Here is a 27,188-nt window from a genome sequence, read left to right as displayed (position 1 = left end):
ATGGCCACATTATTGCAGTCTGAACTGTTGATTCTGGCGCTCAATGGCTTTTCTTTTTGGACCCACCCCATGCTGTCATGTCTAACAAAACAACATAATTCTTCGTAGATTCTATTAGCTTCCCTCATGTCGCCGCCAACAGTGAGCTCTTTATTTGAGTCATGTTTATGCACTAAAGCAGCTCACATTTGAGTGAATTCATTACTGGCTCTATAGAAACCAAATCTCCATTCACAGTGGAGATGAATATATTTGTCTCGGAATAAAGTACCCTGTTTTATTTACTTTATATAGTGATAAGAGCATTGGCTTAGTGATAGTAGAACGATACAGTATACGCTTTGTCTTTTGGTTAAGATTAAGGTTGGATAGATGACCTGTCTATATCTCTCCCACAGTGATCTCCTATGTAAACAAAGCCATATTGTTTTTTAATAAGACTCTCTCTCACACACACGCACACACACACACTCACTATGCCTCTCATGCCTTCATTGTTGTTTCTTTACACCATTAGCTTGTTTTCTATGCATAATTAGCTCAATGTTTACCTTCTCGATTTCACACCATATCTATCTCGCTCTCTCTTTCTCTTTGTTTTCCCTCTCCTTTTACAAAGTCTAAAAATAGGACGCTTTCGTAGTCATTCAAGCAAGAGGGCAGCCAAGCACAGATAAATTTAGAGTCAGGAAGAGCTTGTCTTGCACAAGAATTAAGGTTATTTTGCGTGGTCATTAATCAAACGCTGGCACAATCCTGCTTTTTTAGTTCTGGTTAACTGCTCGAGTGAACCCACAGCATAGACTTGTAAATTCACCCTTTGTATTAACCGGAGTCTGTCGCAATATTTGCTATATTAATTTACAATATATATGAATTATAATTTTCGGTCACTGTAAATTGCACATTGTGTTTTAATGCCCATTTTAGCACATTTCATTAACAGAAATGTGGATGGTGTGTGGATGACTGAAAGGGCTCATAACCAAGTAACATAACGATCTGTTAACAAGGAAATACTCTTCTGTTACACATTGAAAAATATATATTGTTTCTTCACACAAAAAAATACATACTTTTAGGGCGTAGTATAAATATGCAAATTGGGACACAGCAACAGTGATCCAAATTCCAAAACTGAGATTTAGGTATCAATGGTAAGAGGAGACTCAAATGCTCAAATTCATTCTTGAATGGTTTTGAAGATATGCCCATTTGAATTATGGTTGTTTGCCTGAGAAAATTGCGATAAACCTGAGAAAATTGCGATAAACGTTTTTCAAAAGCATTTTCAAAATCCATTGTATTTAAAGGGATAAACTGTTGATTTTGCGGCTTAATTTGAACATATATACAAATGCTTTTAAACCAGGCAGAAGCTCAAATTATTATTACGTTTTTATTTGAATAAAAATGTAAAATTTTACAAAGATTTACTAAATCAGAAAGGTTGAACTAGAGGTGCTACATTTAACAGTGTTAAGGAATTCATAACGGCGAAACCAGCTGTTAAATATTGGGTTAAAATCAATTATATTGGGTGACAAAGGCCATAGAAAGACCTCATAAATGAAATCTTCATCAAATGAAAGAAAACACGGCTCTCCATCGTTAATTTACAACCTTTATCACAAACATTACATGTTTTGATTAACATGTTTGTTTACACACAGTGCTGCTAAGTCTGACCAATTGGTTGTGTGTCAGTTTAAAATAGCACTTTGTGTACACACTGTGTACATTTTAAAGATTTTTGATTGCTTTTATACAACATTTAACACCATATTTGGAGGGCAGAGATATTGATGTTTCACGGGATACCTGGAATATAGAGAAAGTGACAAAAGGAGTTGAGAAAAGCAATGTTTATTTCCAGCAAATTATGGTAAAACTTCGTCAACCTAAATAGCTGTTCAAATATCTTACTCAATGATCTGGAGTACGAAACGGTAAGATTTATTTTTCAATGTCTGTTCTGTAGCTAAACATTATATTATTTAATTGTTTTTTTCACATTATCAGTCTGTATCTTCAAATAGAATGCTGTGACTTCCCGATCACCAGATCGGGTCACACATGTATATACTTTTTTAAATTTATATAAGTTTCTAAGATTTTTATTATGCCTTTTTCATTACAACTAAACTTGATTACGCTCTCCATCCTGGATATTTTTATCATGGTGTTTGTTGAGCCATTTTAAAATAGACTATAATGAATGAAAAAGACACTTTTAAAAGTGAACTTACTATATTATGCCACTAATTGTAAGCTGAATAAAATGTCTTTAAAATGACAATTAAATTTGTCACAATACTATATATTCACCACCCAATTTTTCTATTTTACTGGCCCACTCAAGCTGAATGCATTGTCAAAGCTTGTCAAATTTATTTTCATGCCTTTTAGTAGTCATTTATAGTAATAATAATAATTAGGGATGCACTGATTGATTGGCTGGAGATCGGTATCGGCAGGTAATCACATTTTTATGACTTGATCAGTAATCTGGTCGATCTGATGAACTGATCACAAATGTTCGTTTACGAGTTTACTAGCAGAGGAAGACGCATGTCAAACAGCATCATACAGTAGTTTATAGGCCTATTTCCTTTTACTAAAGAAGTAATGGATTTTAATGCGTGCATTTTGACTTCTTATGCATCAAATATACCCTCCAAACATTCTTTATTGAGACATGTTAAATTGTTCCATCATTTGCAATGTTTCTAAATTGCATCAATCATTTCTTATCATTTAATCAGTTTTTTTTTGTTATTTTCTGCAAAGCTCCTTCTGACATTGACATGTCCACACCAAATGAATTTATTCTCTTAGATAAGGAGCAAACTCCACTTAATGTACTTAATGTACTTAATGCATTATAAAGCTTGAAGGATCAAAATCGGTACTCTGTATCAGCTGATCACAATGACAAGGAATTAGTACTCTGAATGGGCTGCAAAAATCCTGATGGGAGCATCCCTAATAATAATAAAACCACAAATCAAACACTATAACAACATGCCTATTCTGTGCATGTTCCTTGGCATGGAGGAGGTCAGCAGTGATGGAATAGTTGAATTCAGTAAAGGGTGATTCATGCAGTGAAGTCAGATGAGATTGTGGGGAAATGGCACTGCCCAAGCATTAGTCACACACATGGAAAAAAAGGATCTCCAATCTCATCCTTTACATGTTATGCAGCAAACTTTAGATCAGGTTGCCCAGTGAACAGGTACCAAATTACTTTCATTAGCAATGAATGCCTTTTTGTTGGCATGTCTGCATGTTACACATTTAAAATGTTAAGGTGGTGTGGAAAAACCTGTGGTGCTAAACCATTATTTCAGTATGCAGTAAGCTGTTCTTTAAAATTACGACTCTAAATGAAGCATTGAGATGTTATGTAGATGAAAACAAATACTCTAATGTATAATGCAGGAAAGTGTGTCCTGGTTCTGTCTTTGATGCATCTGTGTATGTGAGTGGTAGATTATAGATTTATAGCACATCTCTTCCAGTGGAGTGATTCACTCAGTATCTTCTTTCACATAAAGAAGAAAAACTCTAATACATTATTCGGCATCTGATTAACTCTGTCCAGGCAACAATCCATTACAAGTAAGAGAGAGTTAGAAAACCTTTTTTATTCTTTATTTAAAATGCTTAAAGCCATCCTAAATTGTATCAATCGCATTTCCCATGCAATGCTTTACTTTACTACAGTTTCATAGTTTGTTATTGTATTATAAATCGCTATATTTGTTTTCATAAAACACAAGACAGCTGTGAAACAACCCTTGTGGCTAAGTGGAGATGAGGTCATGGCTTTGTAAACGAGATTATAAAATTTTCTTTAGAAAAATGAGTGCAGAAAAATGCAGAACTTGCCAACCTTCTGTTAGGGTTCACTGGGTGGTTGCTAGGGTATTTCTCACTTTACGTCTTTGATATTTCAAATCTTAAGACATAAGCTGCGTCCCAAATCGCATATGTATGCACTATTTTACCCCATTTTGTAGTATAAATAGTGTAAGTAGTGTGTTCACACTGAAAACTCTAAAAATAATAAGTGCACTTGAATTACCTGGATGATGCACTCATTCAGCCGCTCAACGACCGCAGGTTCAACGACCGCAGGTTTGCTTACGTAGCGGAAGGGGCAGAGCTATCGGACGCACTTGTTGAATAACTTTATTTATTTTGGATAGTGAAAGCAAAATTCTCCTACGAGAGTCATTATAGCACCTCCCGATGCGGCAATAATCATGGCAGGTATTATTTGATAATTTGGTCGTTTATTTCACTGATTTGGCAGCCGTCAAACATCATCAGGGAAACGATTTGAATTTCCGCTTAGTAAAAAAACATTAGTGTGCCATTTGGGACGACACTACATACATATACTATGCTGTTGAGTGTGTAAGTGCATAAGTGTATAGTGTGCCATTTGGGAGGCGGCTATAGATTTCTTAGTACTACTTTGAGGTATTTTTCATATTATTCAAAACCACAAACAGTACCCTACAGAATGTAAATATAAATATATAGCTTTTTAAAGAATTTATTCAGTTATTCTTTAAAGATAATATCTTTGCTGCTTGTTCAAAACTTGTTAAAAATAAGCTGAAACAACACAATTCTTGAGATTTTATTGGGCAAATTTATTTTTTATGTTCAATCCACTTAAATACATTAACTTAATCGATTTGTGTTAGGACAACATGAATGAGTTGTGTGTGAACCTGCATTTTTTTTTTTACAGTGGAGTAGGGTTGCCCAGTTTACTGGTACTAGTCTTGCAATACTATGCCTTCAATACGGTAGTATCGCTTTTGATGATTTATCTACAATAGATAATGTTGCATGTGGAAAAGTCACTAAAATGCTCACACGCTTGTGCAACAATAGACCATTTTTTTAATAGTCTGTGGAGCACTTCAAGGTTGCGAAACTGTAGAATTTGCTCTTTTTATGGTAGCCTATTGCACGTCTTCTAATGCTTCAATTCGAATGCACACGGTTCATTTCTGTTCCTGTTAATACGATTTAGTAGCTACAAAAACCACAACAATCTCTTAAAAAGAACGACTCACAAAGTGAAATTTTGAATTACTTTGGATTGTTACCTGAAAAGACTAAAAATAGTTGAAATACTTACAATAGCAACAGGAAACATTGAAGCAATTTTTGACCACTTCATATAGATTAATTTTGTTGGAAAAAAATCTGTAATAATTTTAAACAATTTGTATCTTTATTTTATGTATATTTTGTATTGTAATGTTATCTACAAAATAAACAAAAATAATAAATACATTTTAGGTGAAGTGAGGTCCAAATAATACTTTTTAGCCTTAAGGGAACTTTGAATTAAATTCAAGTAGGCCTATTATAACATAAAATATATTATTTCTGACAATTTTCTTAATAATTTAAGTTATGAATTACAGTATCGCAATACTACTTGGTATCATGATACTTCAGCTGGTATAGTATCAGAAGATTATTTAATGGTATCGCTACAACCCTACAGTGTAGTAATAATTAATGTCGTAATCAGTAATCTTTCAGATTTTTAGGATCAAGTAATTTAGAAATTCCAAGGGTTCAGTCAAAGCAGGGTAAAGCTACTAACAGTGCCCACCTCTGCTGGATATAGCTTCCAAAAATGAAGAGCTGTTCTCCAACATTAGGCACATTCAAGTGACAAATGACATTCAAGTTTACTGAATTTATTGAATGAGCACTGTGCAACGTCCAACAGATTGCACTATTATACCTTTCTTTTCTTTTTCATTCTTTTAAAACCTGTTTTAACACTTTTTAATCTGATTTTTATTCTTTGTTTTTATTTTCTATACTTGTCACTTAAATTCCTGTTTATGTAAAGCACTTTGAACTACCATTGTGTATTAAATGTGATGAATAAACTTGCCTTGCCTTTCCTTTAATCTTGGTTCTTGAAGAGTTAAACTTTGTTGGAATTTTCCAGCCACCTGGGCAAAAATATCACACCTACAAATATTATATTTTCTCTACCATTTAACTTTGCAATATTTTTATATTTCTATTCTATATGATTTAAAAACTGTCTTGACTATGTCATGAAGAACATTTTGAAGTCCCATGATTATTTTTACCCCTTACTATTGAAAGTAATTACTTATTTATAACATAAATATTTATCTGTTATACCTGTGAGGTTGAAATACACCCATTAAAGCACTTAAATATTATATATATATTTTTAATTATCTTTTTTTCAGAGACCACACATCTGAATACACTCACAAATATAAGCACTATATTAGCAATATATGCTTTCCTTTTTTGTGTGCATGCACACTAATGTTTTACATAATAGAAAAATTTAAATAAAATAAAAATTTGAAAAAAAAGGGGGCGGGGAATAAGTAAAAATAAACAAGTAAAGTAAAATAAGATATATACACATCAGCAACAAAGCTATGTACATGTACGGAGTGATCCTTCTGATTTTAAGTTAACAGAAAAGTTCAGGTCTATGGGATGTTACATAGTTGGTTCATTTTTCCCAGATTAAGTTATATGAAATAAGTTGTTCCATATTCTAATTTACAAATGCATATATATATATATATATATATATATATATATATATATATATATATATATATATATATATATATATATTTCTAATATTAAATCTATAAAGTTTTACTACAATGGCTTTGCATGCTTCTACTTTTTATGAAACATGTAAAATGTGTTAGTTTTCGAGACACTAAGTTTACTGAGATACTATCAAATAGCTTTCTCCACTCATTTTTAATCCACCTTCATTATTTATTGCCCAGCTTAGAAGGAACAGTGACGATTATAAAGCAAATGGCACAATTACAGTAATCAACAAAAGATTTGACACATTCACAATGCACAATTGTGTTTGGACTTGTTTTTTTATCACTTATCTCTCTGTACATGTGTTTATTTGCATGTGTCAGTTTAATTCAATTGCATATCTCTGTTAGTTGAAAACCTTTTGTGTGTAACTGTTTATTTTGCTCTTAAAATTAGCATTCCAGTATGCCAACTCAACACCCCCTGGGTTGACTTTATTTCAGCCTGAGAAACAGTGATCTCTTTGAAAACCCCGTTGCTCTGAAGTAATCTCTGTATTAGAGGAAGGCATCAGCTTTAACAAGTCCCAGTCCAGCAGATTTTTGTGTTGGTATTTGCTGATTATTCCAAAACCCACAAAATCCTTTCACCAGCCTACACCGCCAAAGAATATTTAACCTCTATTTTGCAAAGAGCATAAAGGAGGACCATACATCACCCACACCCCCTCTGATGCCACTCAGATGCCAGTGTTTCTGACTGGCTGCTATGGCTACAGTGTAGCGTGGCAGTGCCAGGTGGTCATTTGAATGTGACGGGACAAAACACATTTTGTCCTGTCATCACTCTAGACGAATGACCTTACACACAGATATGCCAGGCTTTGTAGAATGGAATGAAAAAAATGGTGATATTGTCACATATTCACAGTCTAATGGATGGGGGTTGCTTAACAATGTTGTTGCTTTAGCAGTTTCAACATATTGCAATTTAATTATTATGGCTTAGTTATATGAAAACATCATAAAAATTTTATCACGTCATTTACTGAGCTAAAAAAAAAGATATAGCTGCCCAGAGGGAAGGATTTTGTTGGTTGTATTTCTCAAGCTAACAACAGCATATACTCAGACGAAGACTTCCAACACTAACAAAACATCATTATGTCTTTCTACCCAGGTGTCCAGTCAACCAAAAAGTCAGGGATCCCAGCTCCTCGTGAGATCCCCCAAAGCATCTCCAGAGAACGTCTCTCATCGCGCGATCAACAGAAAAGCTCTACAGCCAAAAAGACGGTCACCAGTTCCAGCGCCTCAAGCATCTCTGCGCTGGCCAAGCACTCACGTGGCTCTGTCAAGACCAAAGCGGAGTCTGCGGCCTTGGACAAGACGTTGCTGGAGAGTCAGGTGAGGGAGCTTCTGGCTGAGGCCAAAACCAAAGAGTTCGAGATCAGTAAGCTACGAACGGAGCTTCAACGGCATAAAGGGAAGGATTCGCTATCAGAGGCTGGGACACCAGAAGGGAATTCAGAGATGGAAAGGACACCGGCTCTGACTGGAGACGTCCAGGTGCTTGTAGGTGAACTTAGGGAGAAGAACGGACGTTTCCAACGTGAGTTGGCCACTTTGCGGGAAGAGAATCAATCTTTGAAGCAAAAGCTCATTGCATTGGAGAGCGCCAGCTCCAGCAAGCATTCTGTTAACGGAGTTGTCCCAGATAACATCAATGGAAGCGATCTTAAAACTTCAGTGTCATCTGCAAGTGACATCAAAGTCTCTCCTTTACCCTCTTTAGACTCCTCTGAGTTTGAGAAGATCCCCTCACGCTCAGACTCTGTCAGTAGCAGCATTAAGAGCGTGGTGCCCAGCGGTGTGGTGAAAGATCTCTCTGTGGAGTCTCTGACAGAACGCATCCAGAAGATGGAAGAGAGTCACCACAGTACGGCCGAAGAGCTTCAGGCCACTCTACAGGAGTTGGCCGACCAGCAACAGGTCGTCCAGGAGCTGACAGCTGAGAATGAGCGTTTGGCAGAGGAGAAAGGCCTCTTGCAGACTTCCCTACAGCAGCAAAGGGAGCGCGTAGAACTCTTGGCGCAACAAAACGAGACTCTTCTTCAGAGGCTCAGAGACCAAGCTCAGAGTCAAGAAGCTGAGGCTTCACGTGCCTCTCGGATCGCAGAACTTGAACAGCGTTTGGCTGAGCAAGTAGAGAGTTCGCGATTTGAAAGAGAGAAGCTGGTAGACATCCAGCAGCAGCTGACAGGGAGTCTCAGAGCCTTGGAGAAGGAGAATCAGGAGGCGCAAACTGCTGTGAAGAGCTTAAGGGAAGAAGAAGGGCTTCTGCAAGGGCATCTGGAGAGTGAGAAGCTTGCTAGAGATGAGGCAGTGAGGAAAACTGAGGAACAGAGGCTAGCCATGGAGGCTCTGAGGGTGGACAATGCGAGTATGAAGGCGCAGGTGGAGGTGGAGCGGCAGAAGGTTGCTGAGCTAAAGGCAGTGCAGAGCGCTAGTGACAACACTGAGCTGCAAAGTCTGCTCAAAGTGGCGCATGAAGATCGAGACAAGCTGGAGATGACCTGCACAGAGCTACGACAAGAGCTGCAGCAGGTATGCAGTGAAGTAGAAGTTGACAAGGGATAGAACAGGGATGGGCAAACTTGACCCTTGAGGGCTGGTGTTCCTTCAAAGTTTTGCTATAATACATTCATCAGACACACCTAATCAAACGAATTAGTGTTTTCTTTAGTGTCTTGTTTAGGGTTGGACCAAAACTATGCAGGACACCAGCCCTCCAGGATCAAGTTTGCATATGCCTGGTATATAACCAGACTGGTAATTTCTAACATAAAGAAGAAGCTACCCAATTTACGATGATCCTAAAATACCCAAAATAATGGGCAGGTTTTTATTTTTTTTGCTAATGCTTTTATGCCAGGGGTCACCAATCTTGGTCCTGGAGGTCCGGTACCCTGCAGGGTTTAGCTCCAACCTGCCTCAACACGCCTGCCTGGGTGTTTCAAGTATACCTAGTAAGACCTTAATTAGCTTGTTCAGGTGTGTTTGATTAGGGTTGGAGCTAAAATCTGCAGGACACCAGCCCTTCAGGAACAAGTTTGGTGACCCCTGTTCTATATCGATACAACCACAGATGCAACTGCAATGCACTACAAAATTGTAATCCTGAATTAGTGAATGAAAATGAGAGTGCATATTGAGTGTGCTGAAAACTCTGTGGGTTTTATCTACATCAAGAACATTAAGAAGTGTTCATGTGCCAGTAGGATTTTCTGGGAACACCTTGGCCCTCCGCCATGGCATTGTCCCAATGCAATTTGAATGTTTTGTGTAGCCGTTTCCTAACAGGCAATTAACAATAATGTAGTAGACCCCATCTCATGCTATATCTCATATACATTATACATCATATACATCATATTACTACGTGGAAAAAATGTGCACAGTCCTTTTTTTCTTGGAGATGCTAAATGTTTGATATCACTTTAAAGCACTTTTAAGCGAAAATATTGGTGTTGGAAATTGTTGGATGAATTCTTTGGACCATCTGGCTTATATTATGACCATCATCACCTTTTTAGTGCCAAATCAATCATGACTTATTTCTGACATATTCATTTTGTAAACTTCTTGAGAGCATTTTTGTGTTGACAATGTTTAGGAGGTCAGTTCTGAGACATAAAGAGCGCATTGCAGAACTTCAAGACACTGTATTATGTTCACTTTGGGAACGTTTATGTGGTACAATTTAAAATGGACAAGATGGGTAAACAACTGTAGACTAATACCATCTCTAGGCTCTAAGATTGCCCCCTTTGTTTTGTTTTTCTAAAAGTAACCTAATAAAATGTCACCACATAAACAGAAGTTGCATTACATCCAACCACATAGCATATTCACTGTTTTCATGTTCTGCACAGAGCACCAGAAAATGAGAGAGGACCCTACATAAATATTGAGAGCCAACTTTTGTAACTGCCTGGTTTGCACTTGTAAATGTTGTAGTCATATAGTTAACAGGCATACCTCATCTTTTAAAATACAATTATACACAGAAAGGGCCATTATAAACCCACAAGAACATGGACATCACTGGCACCTCATTGCTTTCACATGAACCCAGTGCACCTCCAAACCCAAAATGGACTTTATTTTTCTCTCTGACTTAACTTCTGTGAGTGAGCCAATCCCTTTGGCTTTAGTATACACCCTCAGTCCAGATGCCATCCAGGGAGTTGCCATTAGACTGAGCTTTAAGATGCCACACTGCTTTCAGTGCACACCTAACACAAGGCTCTGAATAAAACGTTTGTCCTGTTCTATATAGCCTGATCCAGCTGTCAGTTATGGGCTGGCCTATATCACTGCAAAAGTGATCTAATTCTCAATTAGTTATTATGCAACACTGGAGCAATGTGGTTTCCTGTGTGAATTTTCCACTGGATTACTGTAGTCTTCAGCTTAATGTGTATTTATAAAGCGCATTTATTGTGTATGGCCATACACCCAAAGTGCTTCACAATCACGAGGGGGAGGGGGCTCTCCACACCACCACCAGTGTGCAGCATCCACAATAATGTGACTCCAGCCACAGGACTATGGCATCAGTGCACTCCCCACAGCAGTTATAGGTGTATAGAGGCCTTGCTCGGTAAAGGCCAAGGGAGGGGCCAGGACAGTAAACCCTACTCTTTACAAAAAGTGCCTTTGGATTTTTAATGACCACAGTGAGACAGGACTTCTTTTTAATGTCTGATCCAAAAAATGGCGCTCACTGACAGTGTAGTGTCTCCTTCACTTTCCTGGGGCATTAGGAGCAACACAGTCCACAGGTTGAGCGCCCCTGCTTCCAACAGCAACCTGGTTTTCCCATGTGGTCTCCCATCCAGGCACTGGCTAGGCTTAGCCCTGTTTCGCTTCAGTGAGTAACCGGTCTTGGGCTGCAGGGTGATATGGCTGTGGATAAAGTGTCACACAATCCATATGAAATCAGGTTAATATGCTAATTTAGTGCAGAACTTTCTTCTAATCATCACCAGTGTTGAAAGCAGCCAATAACTTTTTTTCCAGTAGCATCTTATAAACATTTTTGCACATCAAGGGATTTTTTTTTTTTTGGTCAAAGCCAATTGGAAAATGGTAATTCAGGAAATGCTTGAATTTTAATCTAGTGTTTAAGGTTTGAAAAGTGCTTAGATAAAGTGCTTTAAAATCAAATTCTGTTGCTTTTTTACTAATTTAAATAGGTAATAATAATTAACTATTTCAATAAAAAAAATTATAAATATCTTTGCTTTTGCATAAAAGAAAAACTCTATAGTCTGCGCGAGTGCTTGTATTGTTTTTTTTTTTTTTTTTAATTTCTATCTGCAAAATTAAAATTAACACCCCAGGGGTGTGAATAATTTTGGGCTTGACTGTAAGAATAAATGTGGACTTGATTGTACATGTATGCAAGTAAGTAACTTGTCACTCTTTTAAAGTGTTGGAAAAGTTTGAAAATGCACCAGAAAATTGGTAAAATTACACTTTGGCAAAAGTCAAAGAACTCCATAATTGTGTTGGTCTGGAATGAGCATTAGTAATGCAATCTTTGAACTAATGAAACTGTTTTTAGTTTCTCAAATCTTTATCAAGTATTTTGCGTTATTTTAGTTTCTTTGTTAGTATTTTTAGGTGAATTCTATATGTGTAATATTATATATTTGATTAGTCAGTTGTCATAATTGGCAGCCAGTGTGCAAGGCTGGTTGTTTCAACACATTTCTAAACATAACAGTTTTAATAACTTATTTTCTAAGTGATTTCCTTTTTCTTTGCCATGATGACATGATGATATTTTACTAGATATTTTTTTCAGAATGCTAATATTCAGCTTAAAGTGACATTTAAAGGCTTAAGTAGGTTAATTAAACAAGTTAGGGTAATTAGGGTAAAAAAATATTGCTTAAGGGGGGCTAATATTGACCTTGAAAATTATTTTTTATAAAATTAAAAACTGATTTTATTCTAGCCAGAATAAAGCAAATGAGACTTTCTCCAGAAGAAAAAATATAAGAGGGAAATACTGTGAAAAATTCCGTGCTCTGTTAAACAAAATTTGGGAAATACTTGAAAAGAAAAAAAAATCACTAGAGGGTTAATCAACTGACTTCAACTGTATGTGTCTGCAGGTGGAGGCAGACAGACAGCAGCTTCTGGAGAAGGTGGAGAAACAGGAACAAGATCATAAAGCCAACACAAATTCTCTCGAGGAAAAGAGCATAGATGCTGAGAACCAAATCAAGGACCTGAAAGAGACCATCTTCGAGTTGGAGGACCAGGTGGAGCAGCAACGGGCTGTTAGACTGCACACCAACCAGACCATCCTGGACCTGGAGAGTATGATTATTATCTCTCTGTCTCTGGCTCTCCGTATACAACACTGCCAAATGATCATGATCCCTGCGGCGTGTGTGTTTAACTGCTCTCTCTCAGCCAATGCTAAATATACTGTATAATATAGCCTACACACACACAGGCTGGAGTCTGCTGTGATTAGTGAAACACATTGATTGTATCTGGCAGCCTGGATGGATTGAGATACTGAGCTGTTTAGCTATACCCCTCCAGCTTAAACCGTTGCCAAACTGCATCCTGCAGGAATTATATGCAGCATCTGCCTTTCTCTCTAATATGGAGGAGGAAATTTCATGGTGCAGATTATAGTTTTATTGCAGCCTCAGTCTGTTTCCAGCTGCAATGAACCAAATAGCTTCAAATAGCTCCTTATGACACTTTATGTAAACAGTATTTATATTTCAAGAGCAAATGAATTTAGTCCCGGTTTCCAAGAACACGATTTAACACGAGATCAAAAGAAGGAAAGATGTAAAAATGTTTAAATATGCATAGCGTGTGAAATTATTATTTTATAATTAAATTCAGCCACCTAAAATTGTGTTTACATGTGTATTTATATAATGATAAAAAGAAAGTAAAAGGCCATTATTTTGAGAAAAATTCCTTTTTGTCATAAAAATGATCTAAAAATAGTTTTAAATTAATAATATTATAAAATATTACATAATAATAATAAATACAATTGATGAAATGCTGAAATTTTATTAAATAGATTTTTTATTTTACATAACAATTAAATTTATTAAAAGTACCAATTTTGTATTGATGACAATTTTTCTAAAAAAAAAAATAAAAAAAAATAAAAAAATCAGTTTTATTCAAGGGTATTTGGGGTAAATTTTATTCAAGTATTTTTTATATTTCATTTATTAAATGTAAAAAATATATAAAATTTTTCTAAAAATAATATTTAAAAATTTTAGGCAGCATTTCTTAATTTGATAATAAAAAATATATATTTTTAGCATATTAGAATGTTTGGACTTTGATTTCACTGGAATAATCAGCATATCAGAATACTTTAAAAATTATAAACGGCATAAACAAAAATTATGCTGTTTTTACTGTATTATTGATATATTAAATGCATTTTTGCCATATCACCAAGCCCAATATTATACACTACACAATTAAAATAATACATTGGTTGGAATGTTTGGGGTGAGTATTGTTTTATTCAATTAATTTGTTATTATATTACAACACGTTAAATTTATTAAAAGTGTAAATTTTATATTAATAACATATTTTCTAAAAGAATTGTCAAAACACTTTTTTTTAATTTACGATGATAAAAAAATAAAGTTTTTTTTTTTTTTTACCTAAATCAGCATATCAGAATGTTTTTGGTTTTGCTTTCACTGGAATAAATTTGGATTTCAGAACATTTTAAAATTAAAAACATGGTGCTTTTACGGTATTATTGATATAATAAATGCATCATCGGGTGAGCATAAGAAACCTCAGACTTTTAATTGAGTGCATTCATGCAGTATGTATACATTTTCTGAATTGTTTTATTTTCTTTTTGTCTTTTCAGATCAAATCAAGAAGCTGGAAGACAACAAAGCTGAACTGGAGAAGCAGATTAAGGTCGTGAATAAACAAATGAAGGTAAAATAGGTGATCTGTTGTTTTCTAGTTCTTCTTTTTTGCATTGAATTACTGCATGTTTGACAGTGGATGTCAATTCCTAAAATTCAAACCAGACATTTTCTTCTGTTATATGAGATCTCAGCTCTCTTCATTAGGAAAGACTTTGAACTGCCAATACAAGTAGTCTAGCATGTTACTGGCCATCAGTCACAGTGATTACACAGGACATTTCCCTGACCAGGCCAGCGAGCTCAAGAGAAGCCAAAACACTTCCGCTTGACTATACAAAAAAATAAAATGCATGTGTTTGTGGACTTTTAGGATGAAACGGAGGAGTGGCGCCGTTTCCAGGCTGACCTCCAGACAGCAGTAGTGGTTGCCAATGACATAAAGGTGGAGGCTCAGCAGGAGCTGCGGACGCTGCGCAGACGTCTGCAGGAGGAGCAGGAGCACAGCGCGAGACTGGCTTCAGAGCTGGAGCAGATCCAAGGCACCAGGTATGTGATCATCCAATCAGAACTCCCCACCCCTCTGCCATCTATCTGGGCTCTCAAGTCTAACAACACTCTCCCCTATTCACTGGTATAGTCTGCTACATCCACAAGTTTAAGAGAAAGTTCACCCAAAAATAATCCACTTGATTCAAACCTGTTAGAGTTTCTTTCATCTGCTGAACACAAAAGAAGATGTTTTAAAGAATGCTGGAAATCTGTAACCACTGACTTCCATAGTATTTATTGTTCCTTGTATAGAAATAAATGGTTACTGGTTTTCAGCTTTCTTCAAAATATCTTATTTTGTGTTCAACAGAAGAAAGAAACTCATAAGGATTTATAACCACCTAAGGGTGGATTTTGTGGGATTTTTTGTGGGGTGAACTATCCCTTTAAATGATACTATTCTAATTATACAAAAAAAAAGTTCACTGCGCAGTGAGTCCAAAATTATCAGCTGAAATTATTAAAATAAATATGATCAATCACAATTATGCACTGCCTCCAAAACATTTATCGTAATAAAAATCATATTGGGTTCAATTTTAAGCATTGTTTGCATCTATAGAAAGCATTTCAAGAGGTGTTTCAGAGCCACCATACAAGCAAAAGCCAAAATCCAGATTGGCAGATTGCAGCGAACAAAGTGCAGAATACAAAGATACAGGATATAAAGACAGATGGGAAGATGATTGTGGAGCAGCTTGGAGGAAAGGACAACAAAAACATCCTCGTTGCTTTCATTATTTCGCAACTATCCTAAAATCTGAACAAAAAATTTCCCCACTGGGGTTAAAACCTCCAGATTATCATTTTTTAAACATTATGTGTCAAGTAATTTATGACTTTTGTTGAAAACTTTAATATCCCTTTAAACTAGGGATGGCTGAGGGAAACTGAAGTTTCGACCCAGTGTCGAGATCTCGAAGCGAAAGTGTTTCAAAACACTGCACCAAAGCATGATCCGAAACACCCAGGTAACGCGATTAAGGTGATCCGAAACACCCAGTTTACATGACTAAGGGGATTCAAAACACCCAGTTTACTTGACTAAGGGGATTCGAAACGCCCAAGTCAAGTGACTAAGGGGATTAGAAACGCCCAAGTCACGTGACTAAGGTGATTCGAAACACCCAATTTAATTGACTAAGGTTATTCGAAACAACCAGGTCACGTGACTAAAGTGCTTTGAAACACCCAGGTCATGTAACTAAAGCGTTTCAAAGTATCAGTCATTTCAGAAGCGTTTCGACACCTGGCGAATCTGCATTTAAACCTCTATCTCGTGTAGTCTAGTGCACAGAGTAACTGTGCTGCAAATTGCCTGAGTTCGAATACCGACTTGCACACATACACTAAAATTATGACTTGAAGTATTTTAATAATGTTTTTTATGACCAAAACAAGACATATTTATTCAGTTTGGAAGTGTTCGTTTTGTTAAAATAAAACGCGTTACAAGAACAGAGCATTTAAAAACTAACATCTATAGCTGCACCACCCTGAATTCGAACCAATTATGTCAGCATGCTAGTCTCGAACTCTCACCGCTCCACTAAATCCCTTGAAGTCTTAACTCTACAACATGAGGTTTATTACCTCATTCAGCTTAACTGTTTCTGTGCTAAGCTGTTCCTACATAAAATACATAAATACATAAAAATGACCACCAGGTGTCACTGTAGAGACGGATTTCGAAACGTTTTAAAGCTTCAACACATTTGCTTCAACTGTTTATTTCATGTAGCCTCGCTTTACCCATAACTACTTTAAACAAGCCTTATTAAAAAGTAATTAATATTAAAAGTAATAAGTTAAATAATAATAATAAGTATTTACAGATTGAATGTGGTCAAACTGACCTCCTAAAAAATAGGAAAGTTAATAAATACACATCAGCCTCAGTGTGCGAGGTTTCTGTTCATGACGAATTTTTAGGAATACAAAACTGCAAAAAACAAAACAAAAAAACAATACAATTCTAGATTCAGTGTGCAAAGAACTTTATACTCAAAACTACATCAAAGTTGGTCATTTGACAATTCAAATGGGTGAAATTTTGAAAGTGTGTGGTAAACTGTACCAATGAACAGTCAAATCACAAATCAGATTACCCTCACTCCTCTGCCTGTACACACTTTCTTGCATCTACTTACTTTTCCTTTTTGTGTGTGAACTGTTGTAGCTGCAAACTGTGATATAGTCCTAAAAAAACTCACTGGCTGGGTCCAAAAACAAAGGCAGCTTTCCTGCCATTAAACTTCAAATAATAATAATAAAAGGTTTCTTAAAGGACACCATAATGACACATCTCATCAGCATGAACAACTTCAGGAAAGCTTTAGACATGAGCTGTGCAGTCATGAGATAAAGAAACTATCACTTTTATATTTGGACATTTATAAATGCTATTTTTAATGCTGTTTATTTCTTGTTTTCTGTGTATTTTCATTTTAGCATTGTTAAATATCATATGTGTTTTTTTCCCCACATTCTTTCTATATTTGTTCTTTTTGTTTTTAGTAATTCTTGCACTGCAACTTGAGCTACTTGTATTTTAGTTAGTGGCCAAGAGAATAGTTCTAACTTTGTGTTTTTTAAGTTGACATTTTTTATGTAATATTTATATTTGATTTAATTTCACCTCTATTTTAGCTAGCTAAATGTTACTTCATCTTGTTGAACTCTGCAGTAAAACAGCTTTTTTCTATTTTCAAAAAACCAAATAAGATTTGAGGGGTTTTATAGCCTCTAAATACAGCATTTGTTTTTAACACACAGCTATATTTACTGGGGGGTGTGACAAGATCTTTTATGATGAGATCTTGCGAGATTAAATAGCAACGAAATTTCTCGTCAAAGAGAAAAGTTGTCTCCTGAGATGTAATGTTATGATGGAGCGTGAGGGTAAAATTAGCACTGAAGATTGGATTTGAACTGCAAATTAAGTGCTTTGCACACACCTGGCAACCCATGCCTCGGAGTTGTGCGTGTCAGGATGAGCGGGTGTGCCGTAACCTCTTTTTTTTTTTACCAGAGTTTAACCAGAGCAGTCACACACATTATGGTTCATATCAATGCACATACAGTTAGGTCAATAAATATTTGGACATCGACACAATTCTAACATTTTTAGTTTATACACCAACACAATAGATATAAAATGAAATGAACAAGTGCAGACAGTCAACTTTAGTTTGAGGATATTTACATCCAAATCAGGTGAACGGTGTAGGAATTACAACAGTTTGCATATATATGCCTCCCACTTGTTAAGGATCCAAAAGTAATGGACAGAATAATAATCATAAATCAAACTTTCACTTTTTTAAACTAGGTTGCAAATCCTTTGCAGTCAGTTACAGCCTGAAGTGTAGAACGTATAGACATCACCAGATGTAAGGTTTCATTCCTGGTGGTGCTCTGCCAGGCCTCTACAGCAACTGTCTTCAGTTCCTGTTTGTTCTTGGGGCGTTTTCCCTTTAGTTTTGTATTCAGCAAGTGAAATACATGCTTAACTGGATTCAGGGTAGGGGATTGACTTGGCCATTGCATAACATTTCAATTCTTTCCCTTTAAAAACTCTTTGATTGCTTTCGCAGAATGCTTTGGGTCATTCTCCATCTGCACTGTAAAGCGCCGTCCAATGAGATTTTGTGGTCATTCGGTGTTGCTGAGGTCACTGTTGCGTTCTTTCTTTCATTCGAAGAATGTTCCAAACTGTTGTTTTGGCCACGCCTGATGTTTTTTCTATATCTCCAATAGGTTTGTTGTGTTTTTTCAGCCTAATGATGTCTTGCTTGACTTATAGTGACAGATTTTTGGATCTCATCTTGAGAGTTGACAGCAACAGATTTTAAAGGCAAATAGCTCACTTGAATTGAACTCTGGACCTTTTATCTGCTCATTGTAATTAGGATAATGAGGAAATAACACTCACCTAGCCATGAAACAGCTGAGGAGCCAATTGTCCCATTACTTTTTGGTCCCTTAACAAGTGGGAGCCACATATGCAAACTGTTGCAATTCCTACACCGTTTACCTGATTTGGATGTAAATACCCTCAAATTAAAGCTGACAGTCTGCAGTTAAAGCACATCTTGTTCGTTTCATTTCCAATCCATCGTATTAGTGTATAGAGCCAAAAATGTTAGAATTGTGTTCATGTCCAAATATTTACGGACCTAACTGTAAATATTTATTGTCCTTTACTGCATAGAATTCATTAAAATTGATGTAAAATAACATACATCACAAGTAATTTTTTTTAAAAAAGCACCTAAATAGTCTTGCAATTTGTGATTGTTTTTTTTTTAGTTGAATAACACTCTCATTCTCGTTTAGTGTCTCATCACACCCTTAATATTTATCATTTTAATGATAAAACATTCATATTTTTGAATTTACCATGCTTGAATTGATAAGTAATTGCTAGCCTAATATAATTAGCATTTTTTGTGCATATATTTATAAATTAACTAGTAATTCTCGCATCCATCATACTTTGATACAGTTCTTAGGAAAACTAATATGAAAACACATTATTCATTCATTCTTTTTCTTGTCGGCTTAGTCCCTTTATTAATCCGGGGTCGCCACAGCGGAATGAACCACCAACCATCCAGCAAATGATTATGTAGCGGATGCCCTTCCAGCCGCAAACCATCTCTGGGAAACATCCACACACACTCATACACTATGGACAATTTAGCCTACCCAATTCACCTGTACAGCATGTCATTTGACTGTGGGGAAAACCGGAGCACCCGGAGGAAACCCACACGAACGCAGGGAGAACATGCAAACTCCACACAGAAATGCTAACTGAGCCGAGGCTCGAACCAGCGACCTTCTTGCTGTGAGGCGACAGCACTACCTACTGCGCCACTGCTTCGCCCTAAAAACACATTAACTAGTGTAAAATAGTGTTTATTCTGTGGTGTTGGGCTGGCATTACTGCTTTGGTTTCATGTTTCTGTTTCGTGTGCTAGCTTTGTAGAATATTGTGCATTAGCATTAACACTTTCTCCCCATTATCATGTGAATAAACCTGTACACTTCATTAATAAGACTATGAGCCTGAGTTTGTACTGGTTTAAGCATATTGAGATAAAGGCGCTTCTATAAGTGGTGCATTTGAGTTGCTAGATCTTTAAAAAAAAACTCTTCCGCTCGGTTGAATGGGACAGCCAGTGTACGTCGATCTCCCCTTTCCTCAGATGCCCCCCTAAAGGATTTCCCTCTGACCCAGGTGAGTGCAACGCTAGCACCAGCCCCCAGCACTCATACTGACTTGCTAGTATGAATGCTAATGGATGGTCAGAGTCATTTAAAGTTGCTTGTTTTTCCCCTCTGCATTTTAGCCACCCGCCCACCGCTTTGAACATTACTGATTGGCTGTGCTCATTTGATTCAAACGGGGCTGGGTCTGCTTTGCTTCTGCCTTTTCTTACACTCTTGCCCCTTAAAAAACGTTGTATATGGCGACATCTGCTGTTTGCTTTGATTTCTGCATTAAATATTGAGAAAAAAAAAGTTTGCTGGAAATGTTTGAAGATTTTCTTCCTTCAGTCATCAGATCTGCTATTAAATCTGCTAATGAAACATATCAGATGTTTTATTGATTTCAGAAAGATGCATGAAGGTTGATGCTGCCATGATGAAAACATTAGTTTCATAAAAGACGCTCGATTTAATGGTGATGCTGCTCTTCTCAATGAGTCGGTCATAATGAATAAGCTTCAACTTATGAAGTGTTTTAATGAAAATTCATTTGGACTGCTTTGTTTTCTCTGTGTTTCTTTCAGAATCGCCAGTGGAGCGGCGTTTGAGACATCCAAGACTGCAGTTGAGGGGCGATAGATATTTCGATTTAAATTGATGGCAGTATTGTAGTACAGAGTTATCTTTGTCAGTATTATTCATGAGGACAAATTCAGATTTATTTTGACAGGAAAAAAAAAACGGGAACACATGGCGTTTCCACAGCTGCTGAGAGGAGATTTTTGTATTTGTTTTAAAGCAGACAGCACCTGCACTATCTGAAATGTTTGATCATGTGACCTGCTTGTGTTGGTGCGCCTGTAAGCAGAGTCAACTGTTACATAAAGGGAAGAAAAAGCGAACAAATTGTGTAAGGATGTATTTGTATCACTAATTTATTATATCCCTAACTGGGCTTTTTTTCTTTTTTAAAGTACAAAATTGTCTTTGTATTGTGCTGCCTTAGGGGAAAAAAAAAGCCAACACTTATGTACCTTTACTAGTCGACCAGCACTTTTTGATTTTGTCTTGATGGCTTGTATTTCAGCAGTAGCCACAGAGCTGTTTCTGCCTAAAACACTCAGAACTTGAATTAGATTGAGGCACATTTTTTGTAATTAGCCCTTATAACGCATTAGTCTGTTTTAAGACAAAAGACATACGTGCAATTTTTTTAAAATTGCATTTTTTTTAGTAAGCAAACTTAACTTTACATAGTTTTTTCAAATTCTTAAAGGGCACCTATGCAAGGTTATGATAGTTTTGGATTTTTCATTAGTTTTAGTTTCTGTTTCGTTTTTCATTTTGTTTTCAAATTCAGTTAGTTTTAATTAGTTTTAGAGGTAGATTTCTTAGTTTTTATTAGTTTCTATATTTTAAAAATGTCTTCGTTTTAGTTAAGTTTTTATTAGTTTCAGTATTAGTTTAAGTTTTTTTCTAAATTAGGATGTTTGTTAGGTGCAAGATTCAAAATCAACAGGATAAATATTGTATAATAAAAACTCAGCCACACATTTTTTGAAACATGTATTCAGAGAACACATGAACACTGTCATCTACCACAACCATCTATCCATCCTCAAGTTAGACACACAATAGTGATGGACATGGCCGGATTAACCAATGGCCATTATAGGCACAGGCCCAGGGGCCCATCCGCGCTTAGATTTTGCCTACTCTTCATCACGAGGAAGACAAGTTTGAATTATTAATAAGTGTGTGTTTTATGGAGGACTCAAATTCCTAGAACTGGATTAGAGAGGTGTTATCTAAATCATGTGCATTATAAGTTTTTAGAAGTTATACATTAAAATACCCTTAAATGTAAATTTTTATACTGAGGTGCAAAAGGGTCAAACAACACCTGCAGCGCGGAATATATTTACTTCTAAAAGGCTTACAGTAAGATTATGTATTAAATACATTTACAAACACGAAAACGAAGGAGGTTTTAGCTATAATTTTAGTAAGTTTCAGTTAGTTTTGTATGTACACAATACAGTTTCAGTTAGTTCTAGTTTTTTAAAAAAAAACTCTTTTTTTTATTTCAGCTAACGACAATTATTTTACATTTTAGTTTTCGTTTTTTCGTTAGGTTTCGTTAACTATGATAACCTTGCACCTATGATGAAAATCATCTTTTGGGAGCTGTTTGGACAGAACTGTGTGCAGGTATAGTGTGTCAACAGTCATATTGGAGTGATAGAAACACAATAAGCATAAGTGTAAGTAAAAATAAGAATAATTTCCTGACGTTAAAAATGGGATCCAAATCCCTCCCATTTTGAGCCCCACGGCAACGTGACAAAGGAGTTCGGTTTCCCCGCCCACCGAATTGATTGACAGCCGGGTATTTACATGTCTCAATAGTAGAGCGTATAATCACAAAGCAACTGGGATTAAAGAATCTGTTCAGCTCTCTGTGATCATCATTAAATGTGATCAAGAATGAGTTTTACAAGTTTAAAACATGTTTAAAACTGTGCATGTTAATGAACTACAGCGATTTTACCATCTTTACTTTATCACCACAGCCGCATGTCAGTACAATTATAAAAGACGACGCTTCAATCCCGGTTTGTGGATGTAAATCAGGTTTATTTTGTCCATTAACATAACGGATATCCATACAGCAGTGCATATTAACCTGTGTCCTGTCACATTTGCGTGCAAAAATAGTGCAAAGTTAAATGTGCTCGCTGTGTATGTGTGGATCTGTGTGTGTGAACTTTGTAACAACATTATTTGTGACTCATCGTTGCAGAATTAACTCTAAATAATCATTGGGAAAGTTCTTACTGTAGTATTATTCACAGATGTTATGTGAGATCTTTTTCCTTCATGTCTGTCACTGTTCTGTTTATCTGACGCAACCAAGGCAGAGATCGAGGCACACACTGACAGGCACGAGGGAACGGTTGGCGGGGAGAACTATCATTAAAGGCACAGGCTACAAAAACAGCTACATAGTGTTCAGAGCAAAAAAAAAAATAATTTTCTGAAAGGTAAAATAGATAGTCTGCTGGGTGTTTTGAGCTGAAACTTTAAAGACACATCTTGGAGACAAAAAAGACTTACATTAAATCTTAAAGGGGTAAAATAGGTGCCCTTTAAATTATACAAAATGTGTTTTAGAATTATAAGATATAACGTAATAATTGTTACACATTTGTGCCCGGGTCATTCGGGTTTATGTATTACGCAATCAAAAATGCTTTGTTGTTAAATCATCAATGGAATTATCTTAGTGTGAAAAAAAAAAAAAACTTTAAAATCTACTCTCAAAAATAAATGTTCTTCATTGTCATTGATGGTTTATTGAATAACCTTCACCATCCACAGAAAATAGAAAAATTATAAAGGGAAAAATTTTTAAACAAATATTATCCATATCTAACATTTTATTTTACTGATACACATGAAATTATTACATGTGATAATGAGTGTTTATGAAACAAATTTGCTTTTTTTTTTTCTCAGAGTAATATTTCTGCTTCGTAAAACACATTTAAATGTTAAAAAACGTCAAAAGAATAAAAATGTAAAATGTAAAAAATGTCATAAGAGTTAAAAAAAGACTGCATTATATGTTCTTAATATCTGCGCATAAATGTATAGTTTCTCTACATTTACTGGATTTATTAGCAATTATGGGTTTACTTAAAATGCTTTATTCGAAAGTTTTAGTAACATTTCTTTATTCAGCTATGGCCGTACTCACACTAGGTACAGTTGCCTCGAAACGGGCCAAAGCACGCTTGTCCCCCCTCCAGTCTCCCCCGACGGCCCGCGCTCACACCACAAACGGGCCTCGGCACGTTTACGTCATCGCTGCTGCGCTATCCAGTGAGAAGCGCTCTCTCAGTCAGCAGCACAGTGGAGATTTCTCTAGTTAAATCATTTCAGTCGTTTGTTATGCAGTGATATGCAGTCAAATATTTCGCCACACAGTCCTTAGGGATGCGGTGACACGCAGTCAGATATTTCGCTGAACAGATCCGCCACTTTTGCCGCTCAAAAACAATCATAAAGCTCTGGTGCTGCAGGAATGAGGAGGTCTGCTGAAGCCGCGCAGCTGTCGTGCTGTGAGGAGTTCTCGTCTTTAATAAACTATGGCAGTTTTTGTTCACTGAACAGTAAGAATGATTAATAAATCCATATGTAACGTAAAAGTCACGTCTCGCTTTCAGTTTCGGGCTTTGGCGCATTTTGCACTCACACACAAGCATACCGTGCTAAAGCCCAAGTGTACCGCGCTCAGGTACACCTCTTCCAACCGGGCCAGGGCCGGCCATGTGAACCGTGCTTGAGCCCAATTCAGCGCACTCACACTTCTCAAACGATCCAGGAAACGGGCCTGGGCACGGTACGGATGGCATAGTGTGAGTAGGCCCTAAGTCCCTTTATTTTTATTAGGGCTCGCCACAGCGGAATAAACTACCACCTTATCCAGCATATGTTTCATGCAGCGGATGCCCTTCCAGCCACAACCTAATACTGGCAAACATCAATACACACATTCACACACATACAATATGATAAATTTAGCTTATTCAGTGCACCTATAGTGCATGTGTTTGGACTGTGGGGGAGACCACCCGAAGGAAATCCAAGCGAACATGGGGAGAACGTGCAAACTCCACTCAGAAATGACAACTGGCTCAGCTTGGACTCAAACCAGCGACCTGCTCACTGTAAGGCAACAGTGCTATCCACTGAGCTACCGTGCTGCCCTAGTTACATTTTTCCTTATTAAAAAATATTGTCTTTTAAAGAATTTTGAGCACATTTTTATTTGTTGTGATTATTAATCAGGCTTATCCCACCAAATAATGGTGTCTTAACTCTTCTAAAGTTAAAATAAATATAAACGTCCTGAAAACATGGGATACTTCTAACATGGTAAAGACAACGTAACATTCAAGACTTAGATTCGCTCCCATTTTTACTCGATAAGAACTACAAAACGGATATGATTTAGAATATGAAAAATACAGATTTTGAATGCGTTATGAGGGTTAAACAGGGTAAACCATTCAATTGCCTCTATTCTAGGTTATTTCCTTCATGTGTTCTCTGTTTGTTTACACTTCAGGAGTCTATTTAAGTTACTTTGGGGAATTTTATTTACCTTCCACTTTTTAAATGATGACAATTGCATCCTTTAGCTCACTTCCAACACTAGATGGCAGACAAACAATTCCTATCGACACTTCAAACATATCAAGCTTCTCATAGTCTCTCAAAACAAATGGATTCTTGTCCTCAAAATATAGTTGCTTTAAAAAAAAATATATAATAATCTGAATTAAACAAGCACTAGCCAATGGCGATTACTTGTTTTGGATTAGCTTTGCTGTAGGGTTAAAGTGGTTGTTGTCTCGGCCCTGTTACATCACCAGTTGTAGTATTGATAAGTAATCAGTGGAGCTTTTGAAAGACGTGCATTACCTCACGTGCAGAGTAAACAGCTTAGCTAAAGCACTTCTGTTTGTGTTGCTCATTGCATGGCGCTTTCTGCTCCACTCCACACTCCTATTTGCATTGTTTAATGATCTGTGGCCACTTTCAGTTTAAGCTTCTCACGCTGTGAATCACAATCAAGTTAAAGATGCGAATCAGACTCTCCAAATCAGCTGGCGTTTTGTCAAATCTCAGGTTGTATGTCTTGATATTCATCTAAATGCAGTACATTGGAAACAATATCACATGGTTCAGGACTGTTGTGCCAAAATATGATTCCTCTTCTGCCTTGAAACGATGCGATTCAGTGAATGTGTGTGATATAAGTTATCATGTGACTGCAATGACGTGTGATCTCTTGAGAGATGCGCTAAATGTTTATCTTTTCCGCATGGGGTTTTAATGTATGTTTAAAACTGTCATCCATGTATTTCTGTTCTTTCAAGGTCAATAAATCAGATCATTCCAGCACGTTAACGTCTCTGGGGTTTTATCATTTCTCATTTTCCCATGTTTCTGTGCATCCAGAGAGGAAACATGAAATGGACAGATTGACTCTACGCAGATAAACATCAGAACTATTTGAGTTCTGATGTTACATATTAAGCCATTTCTGTACAGGGGAAATTTCTGCTTTGGGTATCAGTTCTTCATATTCATATACATCTTATACACTGAAAAAAAATTATTCATTGGATTTACTACATTTTTTTTAAGGTAAGTGGTTGCAATTTATTTGGGCTGAATTTAAACTAAGTTGAATGTAAATAAATAGAATTTGTTTGTTTAAATTCAGCCAATATGAATTGTTTGCAACAATTTAGCTTTTTTTTCAGTGTGCTTTATATGCAATGTGTAGATAATGTAGATCTATATATGGTCTTGGAAAAGTCATACTTTTGACAAGGCATTTTCAAGGCCTGAAAAAGTTTTGGAAAACAAATAAACCCAAAAAGGTTTTGGAAAAGTATTTAACAAATATCCGTGTACTTGAAAATGTTTGCGATGATAATATTGGGTAAATTTTACTGTACATTTTAAATGCAAATGTGCAGTCCGTCCTTTCACAGGCACTCTCATGCCTGGGGTCAAAAACAACTCGCAGTTTCAGCTTCACCTCTCTTTCGCTCGCATTCATTCAACATTTTGAGTGTCGTGTCAAGAAACAATCTTTAACTACAGAGGTAAGATACTGTGGGTGGGTGCTAACGGCTAATTTGCACTATTTTTGAAAAAACAAGCCAAAATTTCATTATGACAGCAAGATACTGTCTAAAAACGTTTTTTTTTAGAGGTATGAAAATAAATATAAGCTACATGGATTTTCATATGTTTGTTGATATGCAGTAAT

At 36.3% G+C, this 27,188-nt stretch overlaps 2 protein-coding genes across 18 annotated transcripts in view; one reads left to right on the top strand and one right to left on the bottom strand.

The window, feature by feature from the left end:
- The window catches only part of zswim7 (zinc finger, SWIM-type containing 7), a 191,084-nt gene that overhangs the window by 12,364 nt on the left and 151,532 nt on the right, over positions 1-27,188 (bottom strand). The window lies entirely within an intron of this gene.
- Positions 1-27,188, top strand: part of specc1 (sperm antigen with calponin homology and coiled-coil domains 1) — a 183,929-nt gene that overhangs the window by 89,062 nt on the left and 67,679 nt on the right. For 9 of the 16 annotated variants that reach the window (XR_015491977.1, XM_087254399.1, XM_087254400.1 and 6 more), the window contains 4 exons: positions 7,786-9,212; positions 12,794-13,001; positions 14,563-14,636; positions 14,940-15,115. Coding sequence is in view for 15 of the 16 variants with exons in the window: in XM_087254399.1 (XP_087110525.1) it covers positions 7,786-9,212; positions 12,794-13,001; positions 14,563-14,636; positions 14,940-15,115 (1,885 nt within the window). In the remaining variant the exon portion in view is untranslated. Of the gene's footprint in view, positions 1-7,785; positions 9,213-12,793; positions 13,002-14,562; positions 14,637-14,939; positions 15,116-20,919; positions 26,309-27,188 lie in introns of those variants that run through there. The other 7 variants (XM_087254407.1, XM_087254408.1, XM_087254411.1 and 4 more) reach the window with 1 other exon arrangement.

Source organism: Danio rerio, chromosome 5 (genome assembly GCF_052040795.2).
Source record: "Danio rerio strain M-AB ecotype USA chromosome 5, GRCz13ab, whole genome shotgun sequence".
NCBI lineage: Eukaryota > Metazoa > Chordata > Actinopteri > Cypriniformes > Danionidae > Danio > Danio rerio.
The sequence above is the reverse complement of the archived record's forward strand: the minus strand, read 5'-3'. Positions and strand labels throughout refer to the sequence as shown.